General features: G+C 38.2%; 1 protein-coding gene across 1 annotated transcript; it reads right to left on the bottom strand.

The window, feature by feature from the left end:
* Positions 1-7,332: 7,332 nt before the first annotated feature.
* Positions 7,333-15,171, bottom strand: LOC121522212 (CD209 antigen-like protein A). Its single transcript, XM_041806365.1, has 6 exons — positions 15,084-15,171; positions 14,892-14,993; positions 11,518-11,688; positions 8,142-8,284; positions 7,826-7,929; positions 7,333-7,607 (listed from the first exon to the last, which is right to left on the bottom strand). The coding sequence occupies exons 1-6, from the start codon at positions 15,169-15,171 to the stop codon at positions 7,460-7,462; spliced, it is 756 nt and encodes a 251-aa protein (XP_041662299.1). The 3' UTR covers positions 7,333-7,459.
* Between the last annotated feature and the right edge of the window lie 806 nt (positions 15,172-15,977).

The following is a 15,977-nucleotide window of genomic DNA, read 5'->3' as shown; positions in this document are numbered from 1 at the left end:
AATTTTCCCTTATGGTTGGAGATTTTCCTTAACTTTCCATGTGGTTTTGAATAAATCAATGTGTTAAACTTGTGTGAATTTGCTTGAAAGTTTGGGGGAATTTGTTTAGAATTTGTCTTGAAATTTTGGGGAAAGTGCCCGATTTTTTTCAGGAATTTGCTGGAATTTTTTGTGAAAATTGTAGGGAGATTTTTGGAATTTCAAGGAAATTTCAGGAATGTCTAGTTAATTCTTCTATGCTAATGAAATCTCTGACATCCTTAAATAAAATTTTTGAAAACCTTTCAGATACTTCCATTTTTCCATCGTTATGGCACCACAGAAGGTATTTCATCACTTCTTATCCATTTTAAGGGCACCTGAGAAGGTTCTTCATGTTTTCTCCAGTGGAAAGATACCCAGAAGCCACTTAAACACTTTTTCCAAATATCTTAAAGGGAATCTACAAGTGCATTTTAACACAAGAAATCTACTGGAAGGACACCTGTGATTGGCATTTGATCACATTTTATCCATCAGTAGAGCTAAAGGGGGCATTTTTTGCTTTTTATCCATTGGTAGGGCCACTGCTCAAATATGTTTTCTCAGTGGGATACTTGTTATACAATGATTTGTGGTCAAAATGAGGATCTTTTTCTTTATGTCCGCTCAATAAAAGTTACCTGGGAAATTCCTCTTGTTTCCTTTTTTTTGTTAGGAAGTGAAAGCATGGCATCATCTTTTTAAAACCACCAAAGGCGGGCATATACTGGTGGCACTCCTGTTTAGTTTCTATTTACTCAGGCTGACTGAGAGGGCTTCATCTTTGGTTTTCCAGAGGAACCAGAGCAGCTCCAGAGCTCCAGAAAATTTTAATCCGTCATTTTCGGTCAGACTTCTGATATTTCCTGGTCAGCATGCCTCACCTTACCTATGATTTCCCCCACACACTTGTTGCAGTCATCACAAATGCTGTGAGCACATTCCTGCTGATCATCGTCTTCATCCTTCTGGAGTACACATTCAACATGCAGTTTGTTTGCTTATGCATCCCAGGTTCACATCAAAATAGAGTCTTATACATTCTTCTTCCTCCTGTGATCCTTGTCTGGTTTGTCCACGCCACTGAGCCCATCCATCGAAGGAGGATTTTTTCACGCTGGTGTTGTCATGGATGCAACAATTGCTTTTTAAAGCTTTTACAGTTGTTCCTGGACTATCTTAGTCTGGGTGTTGTGTGGTTTGCTGCAGTTCTTTTTGATGGAGACTGGTACGTGTGCCTGCTGACAAACCTGAACCACTTGGAAACTGGAATTCCTTGTAAGAAGAATCTAACCGACCTGGAGAACCAAATAACAGCTGGACATAAGACGGCATCACTTGTGAGTATATATATATTTTTCCAATATGTTAGCAAAGCTACTAAGAAAAACTAACAGTGGAATAAGTTATTTGAGATCTGAAATAACTCAGAAGCTTCTGACAAATCTTTTATTCTGAGAAACGAAGAAAGCTCACAGTTAACTAGCTAATTTTTGTTGTGGATTGAGCAGGGACGGTCAGCTTTGGTCAGCTAAAGGGCAATCTTTATTTTTATTTTTACAGTGGGACAAATTGGTCTGAAATTAAATTGTAGAATTCTCTTAATTAGACAGGTAAATGTGTTAAATTATGCTTCACTGCCAGCATGATTTAGAAAGGCACACACCTCTCTATAGAAGGTCTTACAGCTGACAATGCATATCAGAGCAAAAACTAAAAACTAAGCCATGTGGTCAAAGGAACTGCCTGGAGAGGTCAGGGACAGGATAGTCGCAATTTAACTGATCTAAAGCTTCTTAATAAGACATAATTATGTTAGTTTCACATCCACCACTGATGAAACATCAGTTCTTTCAGGCTCTATTATTGAAATCAGGTTCACATAGACGCCAGGAAACCAGATTTTAGGCCACATATCTATGTCAGTGGTCCAGGAAACAATATCAATCTCTGTTGAGTCCAAATATCCCTATTTAAGGGGATATTAGTCTGTTTTTCTCCTGTTTTCACCCTCAACTCATAGAGCAGCCAGCTGTTTAGCTGAAACCCTCCACCGTGCATAGCTTCACTGTTTTAGGATAGACAGGTAAGCTTTGCACCCCCCTGCTCCATTTTGTGAAAAGGCTGCTGTTAAACTGCTGACTTTTCATTGAAGAAACATTCAACATTTAAGTGTGCAAAATGTGGAAAATATTTGTAAAGGCTTGCACCAAACAGCCAGTGCTACATCTTAAGTAGCTCAGTATTGTAAACTATAGCAGATGATGAATATATAGTGCAAAAACAAACACTGGACAGCACACATTGGTACTTCATCCATTATTTGGTACTTATCTGTTAAAATTAACCTTTTGGGTTTGGGTTGTTTTTCAGAACTACGGCCTCATTGCCATCAGTTCTCTCCTTGTATTATGGATCCTTGCAGAATTCATCAGTGCTTCCTGTACCAGACATAGGACCTGGAGAAAAAATTGCCCTACCAAACTGGAGTGTCCTCATTACAGAATGGTTTATGAAGATATTCTGAAAGAGCAAGTGAGCTGCCATTTAAGTGATGAGCTGACAACAATAGCAAGAGAAAAAACAAAGGTAATCTGTGAGCCCATGCTCAGAGTGATAAGGGAACATGAACTGAGACTGAACATTAACGGTGAGGCTACTAACTATGACAAAGATGAAGGTTTGGAGATCTGGTGGAGAATTTCAGCCTCAGATTTCTACTTGACTGAACCAGAGCAGAGCAGGAACACAACTTGGCCCTGGCTTTTTTGGTCCAGATGGCCCCTAACAACCACTTGAATCCAGCATAACTATACAAACTCCCTGTGTGCCCATTTAACAGGTCTACTGCACTGTTCCCTCCAACCATTACCAGCTGAGAAATAAATCCCATAAATGCATGCAGTGATGTATGGTTTCCATGCTCTGACTGACTGGTTTTGCTGCAGAAGGATCATTTTTAGTTGAATCTGTTGTCTCACTACTGGAAGGTCATGGATTTGATCCCGAGCTGCTCAAGATGTTTCCTCGGGCTGGACACTTAAGCCCAAATTACTCCCACTGCTTCATGAGTGATGCATGGATGTGTATGAATGAGATTAGTTCACACTGGGCCTGTGAAAAAAAAATTCAGAAAAAAATCTAAATTTCTGTTTTTAATCAAACCTCTTTTTTTGCCATGTATTGCTCATTTTTGCTGCATTTATGCCACTTAAACCCATTTTCTACTTTTGCCATTTTTTTTAGCAACTTTCCATGCATTTTCCTCTGTTTTGCCACTAAACTGCATTTTGCCACTCATGGCCCAACTTTACAATTCTTCTGGCAACGTATAAACCATTTTGCTACTTATCAGTCATTTTTGTTACTTTTAACTCATTGTTATGCCACTTGTCACACATTGTTAGTCTATTATCTCCCAGATTCAACCCCTTTTGCAGTTTGAACCCACTGTTGCTGTTTTTTGCTCACTGTGCTACTTCTTTTTGCAACTTGTCATGGATTTTTTCAACTGTTTTGCTACAAAACCACATTTTGCTGCCTTCGGCCCACTTTTCCAATTCTTTTTGCAACTTTTAACCAATTTTTTCTTATTTTTGCCACTGTTTTTCACCTGTGGCCCATTGTTGCCACTTCTTTTCACCTTATTAAACCAATTTTAACCCTTTAAAAACATATTTATCAAATTAGGCAACTTCTTGGCCATTTTGTCACTTCTTTGCCCTTTTTGCGACTGTTTACCTATTCTTTTGATTTTTCTAATTTTGCTACTTTTTTTTGCCACCTGTGGCTCATTATTGCCATTTCTTTTCCTAATTTTAACTAATTTTTTCCCCTTTCAAACCCATTCTGTCCACTTTTTGCCCAATATTAGCATTTATTCCTCGTTTTTGCATTTTATTCCATTTGAACTAACTTTTTACCCATTTTCTTTTATTTTTGCCAGTTTTCTGCCACTTTGAGCCCTTTTTTGCCCCTTCTTTTTATCACCCTTTAATTAATTTTGCAATTTCCGCCCTATTTAACCAACTTCATCAGCTCCATCTTTAATCCCCCTCTTCTGGGCGACCTTGGTGTATGGCCAGCTTAAGTCTGTGTTTGCTGCTCTTGACCATATAGCTGGAGAGTATATGGAAGTAATGTTTGTAACTCTGGACATGCACTGTCTGCTGTAGCATCTCCTTAAAAGAGTCAGACCTCTGCTTGTAAGTAAGAAAGTTTTCTCAGGCTGCTGTCACTCCTGTCTCCAAGGAGTTTGACTTCATTTTGTTTAATCGACACATTTTAATGGATAAGTGCAACTGTGGCTTGTCTTTTGGTCTAATCTTTGAGCTTAGCTTTCCTCTAAGACAGCATGTTAAACAGCAGCCTCTTCCTCTTTAAAGGTGTGAGAATGTCTTCTCTCAGATCCTGTCTGATACATGTTGATATTACTGGTCACACCAAATGCAACATCAGCTCATGAACTCTTTCAGCTGCAGACAGTGCACATTTACATCTAAAAACGATTAAAAAAGTCATTTTAAATCAGTTTTTAATTTAAGCTGCAGTTGGTAACTTTTGGCAAACATCAGTCTGTGAGAGATTTTGAGCATCAACACAGCCCCTCCCAATATGTTAAATGAATATATTTTCTTCTCTACTGTATATTTACTTATGGATGTTTTTCTTACTTCTGTTTTAAACTTTAGCATTACACTTGAATGTACTTTATATGCAGAGCGTAGTTTTACCATGTGCAATTTCAACATTTGTTATACTTTTTTTGTTCACTTGATGTGGATTTCTTACACTTTTAATCTACCGATAGATGTGCAGTAAAATTTAAACATAAATAGATGTTCAATTTATTTGTTCCAAACCACTCTTCAAATAAATTTGTAAAAATAATTGTCCTCCTCTGTTACGTCACAGATCATTGTCACTTTGCATAATATATCACCGAATGCAATGCTGCATAAAAGATGAGAGTAGAACCTATGTACACATTTTCTATAAAACTTAACCTCCAGTTAACGCATGCTATGATGACAACAATGGAATCATTTATGTCAATTTAAATAGGTTCTCTAACCCAATAAAATCAGTAAATTCCCTGTCAGTTATTCTATATCACAACATGATGGTACTTTAAAATTAGGATAAAGGCAGAGAACTGAAACCGACTTACCTTTCTAATAAAAGTAATATTTTTCTCGACCTATTTATTTTAAAACCACATCCAAGCTAAGCAAGCTACCAAGGTAAGTACAGGATATGAGCAGGAGAATGTTGCCTTTTCTAAGAAATCATGGTCTAGATTTCCCCTGGCAATAAATCCTCCTAACTTGGAGTAATAAACCCACAGCAGGCCTCACATTTCACTGGTCAACAAGGCTACGCAATGCCACGGGCTAGCAGGCCTCAGCAAAGCTACAGCATACAGCAGGTGACATTTATACAAATTGACAACAAAGAGAAACAACAAAGCAAGAGAAAGAAAAAAGCCAGCTATCTGCCTAGGAGAGACGGAATCAGCAACGCATCGGATTGAAACTATTCAGATCTAGAAGTGTCCTCCACCGGTCATATGGTGCGTTATGTTTACCCTTGTTTTATTTTATGCACAGTCCTCCCTCAGAGTGTTTTCTGCATTTTAATTGTGTTCTTTCTGGTATGCTAGATGGCTGTTTGGGTAAAAGAAAGAAGTAGAATCTTGTCTCTTTTCTGTCAGTTACCTCTGTCAGCCAGTGGCAGCCATTGTCCTGGTCTACTGCTCCAGCACGCTCACGAAGTGTTAAGCTACTCAACAAATCAGGGCGAGGGAGTAAGCCCTGCCCCTCAACCAATCATTGTGATGAAGTCAGAGGTGGAGCTGATTGGTTGGTGATACCTGGAGCAGTGGAGGATTTTTGGCTGCTGATTTCAGAGGCATATGGAAACACAGAGATCTGGCTATAGTCTCATTTTACTCCTCTTACCAAGAGCTGTTTATGGTTGTACAGACATTTGATCAAAATGGAATATTTAAAAAGTAGTGGTTTCTGCTAAAAAAATTACCTACTCTTGCTTTAACCTCTAAGGTGTCTTATTCTACAAATTCATTTATAAATCTTAAAGCATTGTCATATACTAGAGGCTTCCTTCCACACTAAAGGACAATTACTCCAGTCAAACAAAATTTAAGAATGAAATGCCTTTATTGAGTATTATGTTGCATGTGGGTGGCATTTGGTTTATTGAATTTGTCATCATCAGACAAATGAAGTAGCTCATGATCATGTTTATGACTAAAATACATATTTGTTGTTTTGTACATGTTGGCAGCAACATAGCAAAAAATACAACACCAATTCTGAAAAAGTTGGAGCGCTGTTAAAATGTAAATAAACATAGAATGCAAAGATCTTCAAATCTCATAAACCTGTATTTACAAGAAAACATTTCCATGTCCCTGTAAAAGTGAAAAATCAGCTGCTAGTATCCCAGTTTCTAATCGCTATATCATATCTGTGCAGGTGTCTGTCATGTTAACTTCACAACACAAACCTTGGGAGTTTGTTAAATCTGAGAAAAGGGGACCACTATTAATTATTTTGGACTCAACACTATTAAATGCCATCGTCACTATTGAGATATGGCACAATAAAGCTGAGCTACAGCTGCAGCCTCATCGAACAATCTAATTTTTCATACCCCTTGGTTTCAAGTGTGGTCCTGAAAAATCTTAGTTTCGAGGGCTATGTAGCCCTGGCCTTAGCCCGAGCACTTGATCAAAAGAGAATTAGGATACTCCTTCACCTAACGTGAACAAGCAAAACCAAGGGGAAGGGCTAAGAGGTAGACATTGGATTGACCTTTGCACTCTGCCAAATCTGGGGTCCCTGCTTTCAACAGCTAGGGGGCAGAAGGGGTAAAGATGCATTGTTTTTTTTTTGTTTTTTTTTACAGATTTTATGGATTTTGAATGCCCGACAAAGACTAAATTATATTTCAGTCTAGTTTTAGTCATCTTGATGAAAACTAAACTTCTGTTTAGTCAGTTTTAGTCATTACAGATCTATTTTTGGCTAGTCTTAGTCTTGTTATGCTCATGGAAAAAAAGGCTGTTGGACATTTCAGCCATAGTTTTAGTCGATGTGTTTAGACACTGCAGCCATGTCACACTGATTCACAAACTGACCCATTGCAGGTGCAGCAGCCTGGTTGTCACTCACTCTATCTGGACCAAAGCAAACCAGATTCTATATATTTCAAAGTTTCAAAAGTAAAATGAAAAGTTTAAGTCACACCTGCACAGGTAGTGTGCAACAGTCAGAAAACAGGGTACGATGTATACATGGCACAATATCCTCAAATTTTGTACAGTACTTAATTTTAGAATTGCTGTAACTCTTGCTTATGAATAACCCACTGTAGAAATTATGCTGTATTATTCAGTGCTCAATGATTTTTTAAATTATTTTTCACAAACCCACAGCAGAGGCGTATCACATCTCAGATCATTCCATTTTGCCTCTTTTTTGTATGTAGCAAAATGACAACAGTCTTCTTCACCATATTGGGGATTTCCTCCACCATTATCAGGCTGCCCTCTCCACCAGTACCTGCAAGAGGTTAACAAGTGTGACTTGACAGGATGTATGACTTCTGCTCAAAGAGAGAGGTTTAGAAATAACGAAATACAAAATAAAAATGGGGACAAGATTTTTCTTTCCATGCACACTGTATTTTAAATTGAAAATTTGCTTTCATTTGGGACTGATTTATTTTAGCAGGCTTTAAAAAAGGAAAATATAAATGTTTATATCAGTGTGTGCCTTACGCCATAGTCAGCTGGGTGCCATCCGTCCATTTCCAGGTGCCTTCCTTCTCTTGGTCACTGAGACCAATCCAAGTACTTCCCTTAATGTTGTTAGTGAGGAATTCCTGTTGAAGGTGGAGATCCTTCATTTATATTTGTGTTTTAACTCTATTATACATAATGTACTCTAAGAATACTTCTCTTAAATAAAATTATCAATAATTTCTAATAGCAGACAAGCGATGTGAAATCTCCCAGGAGGAGCTGGAAAGTATTGCTTGGGAGATCTAGGCCTGAACAGATTTGCTCCACAAAGACTCCACAAAGTACACATTACCTCTTCCTCAGGACTGTTGATGATGACAAGATCTGCGTCTTTGTCTTGGCAGTCTTTCCTGCATTCATTCCAAGTGTTTTTATGTGTTGAGAAGAAATAACAGGAACACTGGAACATCTTCCATCCTGCAGGACAAGTTTTCACTGTAAAATATGATGAAAAAACAGCATAAGAGAGCAGATTGGACACAGAAACAATGGCAAATGAGGAAAATTACAATTACAAATTATTACAATGTCATTTAGCAGACGCTTTTCTCCAAAGCGACGTACATTTGAATTTGAAAATGTGTGTAAAACTTAGGGGTGTGACAAGATTCTTATCTCACGAGACGAGAAGAGACGATACAAGATTTTACACTTTTTTAAATTTAGGAAAAAAAATACATGGGAGACATATGCAAAAATCACTTTTTCAGGCTTTTCTAACACAAATATGTGCCCCTGGTCTGTCCACAATCCCCTCAAATACCAGAAAAATCCATTCCCTCTCCCCCTCTCTTTCTCCACCTTTCAGAAAATGTGTGCTCAAACAAGCTGTTCTCAGATTTTACTCCTGGTGAGGTCACCAGGAGTGTAAGCACCCGCCTCCAGGTTTGGTTGGCCCTCCCCCCATTGGAGGAAAGTTCTGCCCTCCTCTAGTGGTCCTCTCAACTACCAGTTGAGATACTGGATAGCTCAATGGGTTATCCTGCTGACTACAGTCTGGGAGGTTGATGGTCAAGTTTTAACCTTTGGATAAAAGTATCTGTAGTCCCAGGAGTACTGCATCCATATCCTGAAAGGGGTGTGGTCAGGGGCGGAGCTAATTACCATTTAAAGCCACAGACACAGAAACGGCTCGTTCTGAGAAGGGCTGTAATAGAGGGGGGTTTAAATGTACAAAAATCCTATAATGGGGTGTTTCTTTCAGCAACAAACTTCACAGACATGTTTTGGGGACCTCTTAGACCAATTTAAGCTTGTCTTAAAAGGGTATAATATGTCTCCTTTAAACTAACTACTCTTGGACTGAATAGTGCTTGCACAGTTTGTCTTGTCTAACTTTGACTCAAACTGTACATTTTAATGGTCTTCACATCAAACCTTTTATTTTAATAGTCCAGATCTTTATTTTACTACACTATGCACTCAATGGTACAATTACAATAATAATAATAAAAAACCTTTAGATTATTTTGAAACTACCTAAACACTGTTTACAACAGACTGAAATATAAAGAGCTGCTTCAGTAAAGTCAAACTATGTCTCGTCTTCTTTAAGTACATCCATATTTAAAACACTGAGCGAGTGTGAGTCTCTGCTCTGCCTGCTGTCAGAAAACAGGGTACATGTAACTGGGTCTATAACCTTGGTTTCTGGTTCCAACAATGGACTCTGTGGCGCTCAGACAGAGTCTGTTTTGCTAAGTTTACTGCTGCAGTATTCAACGACCTGTTGCACTACTCATGTTAAGCTTCTGACTGATGATTAGGGACGGCTGGTCAATAGGGGGCACTAGGGTGCCACCACCTTATGACTCTCTGCAAAGAAAAGACAAATATTTCAAATGTATTTTTCTGTTGTTTAATTCTGTACATATTCGACAAAGTCTTGAGATTACTGATGTCAAAATATCCCTTCAGAAAGTGCCATTAAAAGTTACTTCTTGTCAGGGCAACAGTTAAAAATCCAACTCATAGTAGCAACAGATCAGATCGATTTTATGGCACAGAATACACAGTTATTCTCAGAAAATTTTCACAAGACAACTTACAAGTGTTCTTATTCCAACCACTACCATTTTCAATGTTTAGTGTACACAGCATTGTTTTTTTTTTACTTTTAAATATACTTCTAAGTACCGTACTATGACAATTTGTGAATAAGAAAAGAAAGGACAGATGCCTTTTGTAAATATTTCTATTTAAAATAAACTTTCAATCAGCTCTTTAACATATTTTTGTCATGCATTGAGTTGATAATGTGTGATAAGTTAAAAATTTAAGTTGACTGTGATAAGAGTTAGCTACTCGTGGCTGCTGATAACACTTACCATAGCCATCTTATTTTAATATTTGTTCACCAACCAAACAAATTCAGATGTAAAAAAGGCATATTGATATAACTTATCTCTCAGTGTAGTAACATCTTTTGATGTACCTTACATACAGCGCTTAACAAATTTATTAGACCACCTGTCATATTTGTCTTAGAGACCATCCAGCATCATGAAGTGCTTTAATGCGGACTCTTTCATTTTCAGTGAGCTCTCCATGTTTTACCATTTTGAACAGGAATGAGGAATTTCAAAATGAATTTACCTTTTTATACCCAAATTTGAGCCGGCTCACTGGGCTTCTCCGAGAAGCCAGAAATTAATCAAGCATAACATTCAACCACTAAAACTAATTTTTCTGTTCAGGAATGCAAGTAAAAAACTATAATTTGACATATTAATCAAGAAATAATAATGTGCTTATCAGCATAAGAAGAGCAGGAACATGTGCTGCTCCTGCTTAATGCTTTCCAAGCATCGTAGAAGGGCGGGGGGATCCCAGAACACCACCAAATATAAATAACAGCAATGAATGCTAATAAATTTTCGTTTCATTTTTCGTTTTTCATCTTTATTTATTTTGAACATGTATAGAAGTGAAAATAATAATAATAATTGAAAAAAGTATTTAAAAAAAAAATCCGAGATTGTCACCATAACAAATACAGTCACCCATGCGTTTGCAGAAAAAAAAAAAAAGGAAAAAGTTAACCCAAAAAACCCCAATAGATAGACTGTTGATAATATCTTGCATTTGTCACACATTTACATGTTCAAAAAGGAGTAGGCAGACGTAAAAAAAACTTAAATGCTTATAAAGAAATATTTATAGCCACAAATCTTGAGTGTTTCTTGACAAAGTGGTCCTGACTGAATAACCAGACATGGTGTTACTGTGATGATTAGCCAGCCGACTGGTCTGACCTGAACCCCATAGAGAATCTCTGAGGAAATATCAAGATGAAGATGAGAGACACCAGACTCAACAATACAGATGAGCTGAAGGCTGCTATCAAAGCAACCTGGGCTTCATAACACCCAAGCAGTGCCACGGACTGAATGGCTCTGTGCATGTCGCATATAGATCCAATAATTTATTAAAAGGAACAACAACTACTTAGTGCTTAAATGAGCATGATTTTCTAGAAGGTCAACATTTCTGCATAAAAAATCCTGTTTCGTTGTATGCTTTGTTATATTCCAATATTTCAATTTTGGATTTTGATTTTAGTGAGCTGTAATCATCAACATTTCACTTCTTGAATCAAATCACAGGAAAAATGAACTTTCTCACAATATAAAATTTTTTATATGTTTGCAGACCAGCAGAAGACTTACTCTGTTTGGACAAACTCATTAGGTTTTTCCTAATGTTGGTGAGGCTGACATTCAGAAGGTCCCTCTGTTCAGTCAGTGTGGACAGCTGCTGATCTTTGACCTGAAGTTGCACAGTCAGATTGGCTTTGATGGTGGAGAGCTCCACAGATGCATGATGAGCTGAGACTAGGTCTGAAATAATACAAAGGAACAGAATGAACTGTGTGCATGCAAAATAAGACTTATTTTAGTTTTGAGCAGATATAGCATTATAAGTGGATCTTATGAGCCTGGGTCTAAAACTGATCCAGTTGACCTACCCTAAATGATTCAGTCAGGAGACTTTGCTACATTTACTAACTCCTTTTTTTCCTATTTAAATGCTAAAGAACACCTAAAATACTGTTTTCCCTTTAAAAAGTAAAGGTTTAAAATTATGCTTTCATGTCTGAAATCATAACATAATCAAAGGATTATTTTTGGGCATTTTGCCTTTATTTGATAGCTTCTCCATCTCTGCAGAAGATTGATCCATAATAAACTGAGTGGAAGGATCATATCAGGTCAGGTATGAGAGCATATGCCAGTTCTGCACTTCGCTGTGTCAACCCCGGTCCCGTACTGCTCTTCCTGATGGCTGTCTTCCAGGTCTACGCCCCATTTCTCCAGGTATCCTCTGAGCTGCCATGCCATGCAAGGTGTCCCCCTGTGTCTGGACCAGCCCACCAGATCCTAGGCACCTAGTATGTAATTAGCTGGATCAGGTTGGGAAAGCATGCCAGGACCACATAAAAGCGGAGCAGCCGTCCCTGTATCAAGCAGCTGACCCTTTTCCTTCTCTGCTCTCCCAAGGACGTCAGCATTCAATACACAGTCTTTCCAACAGAACCCCCCAAAAAAAGTTGTCACAAAGGAGTCCAGTCAGGGTGCTCTGGCCATAGGTCCAGGCCTCACAAGAGTAGGGTAAGACCTGGAGGACCAGGGACTGAAAGACTCTGCCTTTCATGCTCAGATACCTGGAATGCCACAACATCTTGGTCAGCAAACTCATCACCCCATGCACAAGTCTGTGGCTGATCTCAGCCTTGCAGCCAGTGGATCAATGAATTACAGTGCCAAGGTAGGCGAACTGCAACTTTCATGCTCTCACAATTCACAGACACAGAGTCGATGATAGCATCCAAAGCATTCCCAAAGCCTGGATCTTTGTTTTGACCAAGGAGACATGCATTCCCAACATTTCAGCCTCCTCACTCAGCAAGTTAAGAGCCCTCACAAGGACATCTACAGTCTCCACAGGGATCACAGCATCATCTACAAAGCCTTGATCAGTGGTCTGGATGGGAAAACATGAAATAATTTTCAAAAATAGACAAGAAATTGGTTAAAAGTGGCAAAAAATGGTTAAAATGTCAATACAATGGCTAAATGGGTTAACACAAAGGAAAAAAGTGGTAAAAAGTGGGTTAAAAGGGGCCAAAAGAAGTTGCAGTAATTGGCAAAAAGTGGCTAAAAAAGGTGAATGGTGACAAAATGGGCCAGGAAGTGACAAAAAGCGGTTAAAAAATGGTAAACAAGCAGCAAAAAGTTTTAAATTAGACAAAAAGAGGCAAAAATGGGTAAAAATACCAAAAGGCAGCTAAAATGGAAAAGGGGGGGAAACGAATGGGCATAAAGTGGCAATAAAGGGGCAAAACATTGCAAATATGGACATAAGGTGGTAAAGATGGGTTAAAAGTGGCAAAAAAGGGCAATAAGTGGTAAAATGGTTTAAAATTAGTAAAGAGAAGTTGCAATCATTGGCAAAAAAGTGCCTTACAAAGATCAAAAATGTGCCAAAATAGCAAAAAGTGCTGAAAATGGGCAAAAGTGGCAAAAATCGGGGGGGAAATGGCCAAAGATGTTGTAGTTATTTGCAAAAAAAAGTTGCTAAATAGGAGTAAAGTGACAAAAACAGTCAACAAGTGGCGTGAAACCACGCAAAAATGGGCAAAAAGAGGCAAAAAATTGGTGAAAAGCAGCAAACCGTTAAACTGGACAAAAAGGGGTGAAAATGGATCAAAAATGGCAAAAATGTTAAATGGGTTAAAAATGGCCTAAACAAGTTGCAGTAATTGGCAAAAAAGTGCCTAAAAGGTGAAAAGTGGCAAAAAAAAGGTGGTGATAAAAATAATACCAACATCAGAACCCAATAATAGCTCGAGACACCTTTCAGCTCCAACCTGAGGAAACTGTTAGCCAGGACGCTAGCATTAATGCTACTGATCTAATAGACATGCATTGGTATAAATAAATCCCAGCTGTGGAGGGCCCACTCTCTGGGTTTTTCAGGGGCCAAGCCAAATTTGTGTGTGGGACCGGTATCTAGTTCATATTGAAGAGCTCTTCACTTTCATATGAAGGAGAGAAACTCTGCATGTAAACGGTAACAGGCTATCTCTTCAAGGTTTTATCAACGCCTTTCAATCATCCGTCTCATTCACAGTGACTGGACTTCTTCTTCTGAGAGAATCATGTCCAATTTCATAACTCAATTAACATATCTGGATGACATGACAAAAAATAACAAATGCAACAGAAGTGGAAACACAAGAAGTAGAGCTGAATGTTCCTGTCTTTACATTTTCTAAAAGGCCAAATCAACTGTCTCTGATGATCTACAGTGCTGTGAAAAAGTATTTGCCCCCTTCCTGAATCCATTTTTTTTTCATATTTTCACACACATGTGTTTCAGGTTTTAAAGCAAATTTTGATATTAGATGAAGTTAACCCAAGTTGATAAAAAAAAAAGCAGTTTTTAAATGATTTCATTTGCTAAGGGAAAAAAGCCATCTAAACGTACCTGCCTCTATCTGGAAAAGTAATTGCTCCCCCTTGTTAAATCATGAATTAACTGTGATCAACCAAATGTTTTGGAAACCTGAGTTCAGTTTCATTAGCCACACCCAGGCCTGATTACTGCCAGAACTGCTGAATCCAGAAATCCCTTAAATAGAACCTGTCTGACAACATGAATAAGGCTAAAAGATCTCAAAAAGAAACGCCTCATGGTGCCATCTAAAGAAATTTAAAAACAGATGAGACACAAAAACACGGGCCTTTATCTGTCTGGAAAGGGTTAATGAACAGAAAAATAAATGCATCAGACTTGGTGCACAAGCTTGTGCAACAATTTTCTTGTTATAGGATTACTCTAAAGAGGGTTAGGGCCACCAAAAAAATTTTGAGGTCCAATTTTTTTTTTTCTAATTCTGAGATTAATTTCAGAATTCTCACGTTAATCTCAGAATTCAGACTTTATTTAATTTATCCAGTAAATATCTTCATACTTAGGACACTTGCAAAGGTTTAAATATGATTTAACATCAGAGCAGAAGTAAGTAAAACTGACTCACAGAGGACGCCAAGGCCGATGATCCCAGCCAGCAGGATGATACTGAGCAGCCCCAGGAAAAGAACAACAGGTCTGTAAAATCTCCCATGTGAGCTTCCAGGACCTGAACACAGACAGAATCATATAAGACGAGTTATAATGCCGTATTATAATACATGTTCCTGAACAGCTGAGTCAAAGTAAATACTCTTACTTGTCTGAATAGTCGGAGGTCTGATATCAACAGGTTTTATATCTTCAGCATTGACGTAGATTTCCTCAGTTTTATGAAATGATGCCATTTTATCTGTTTCCTTAAAGGTACTGTCAGCAGCGTGGACTACTATGACTGAGGAGGAAGTCTTTTGGGGTTCAAATGTATGTTTTTTTTTTTCATCGATTGAGGAAGTGACTAGTCTCTGAATTTGAAAAAAAACAGGACCTTTTTTTAATCAATTAAAATTGCAAATGTATAAAGAAACTGACAGTAAAAAGAGCAGAAGTCGGGCTGCCCCTCCCTATACGCAGACCATGCACAGCACGTAAGGGCCTCTTCACTTGGGGGGATCGCTTTAAACATTTTTTTTTTCTCTTTTCCTCTCTCTTCACGTCAGGTCGATGTCAGTATGATAAATATTCAAGATTTTTTTGTGTGACATGTCATCACTGAAGCTGCTGATAGGACTAGCAAAGAGGCAGTCTGAATGTTTTTAACACACAAAACCACGGCTTCTATGACTAAAAAACATAACGGAAGTGACATCTGAGATCTCACATCACCAACACCATCCGTTAACACCTGATTTTTTTTCCTCGGGAGTAACTTGTAAACAACATTTCCATTATGAGGTTTAAAGTGTGCCTGGAAAAAAATATATGATGTGCCTTTATTTTGAAGGAAAGGTCTCTGCCCCTTTGTTCCATTGCATCTTTTATTCTATCCATATTGCACCATTTTCCATTAAAAGCATTTAGATATGATTGCAAAACATAGAAACCTTTACCTCTCTGGTGGTGGGTCCTGATGCTAGTCCTGTGAGAACCACTGATTTAGGCTGTCTTCTTCTGACTCTTTTAGACCGGGTGTGTGGTGGTCAAGCCTCAACAG

Source organism: Cheilinus undulatus, linkage group 15 (assembly GCF_018320785.1).
Source record: "Cheilinus undulatus linkage group 15, ASM1832078v1, whole genome shotgun sequence".
NCBI lineage: Eukaryota > Metazoa > Chordata > Actinopteri > Labriformes > Labridae > Cheilinus > Cheilinus undulatus.
Note: the sequence above shows the minus strand (reverse complement) of the source record. Positions and strands in the feature narration are given on the sequence as shown.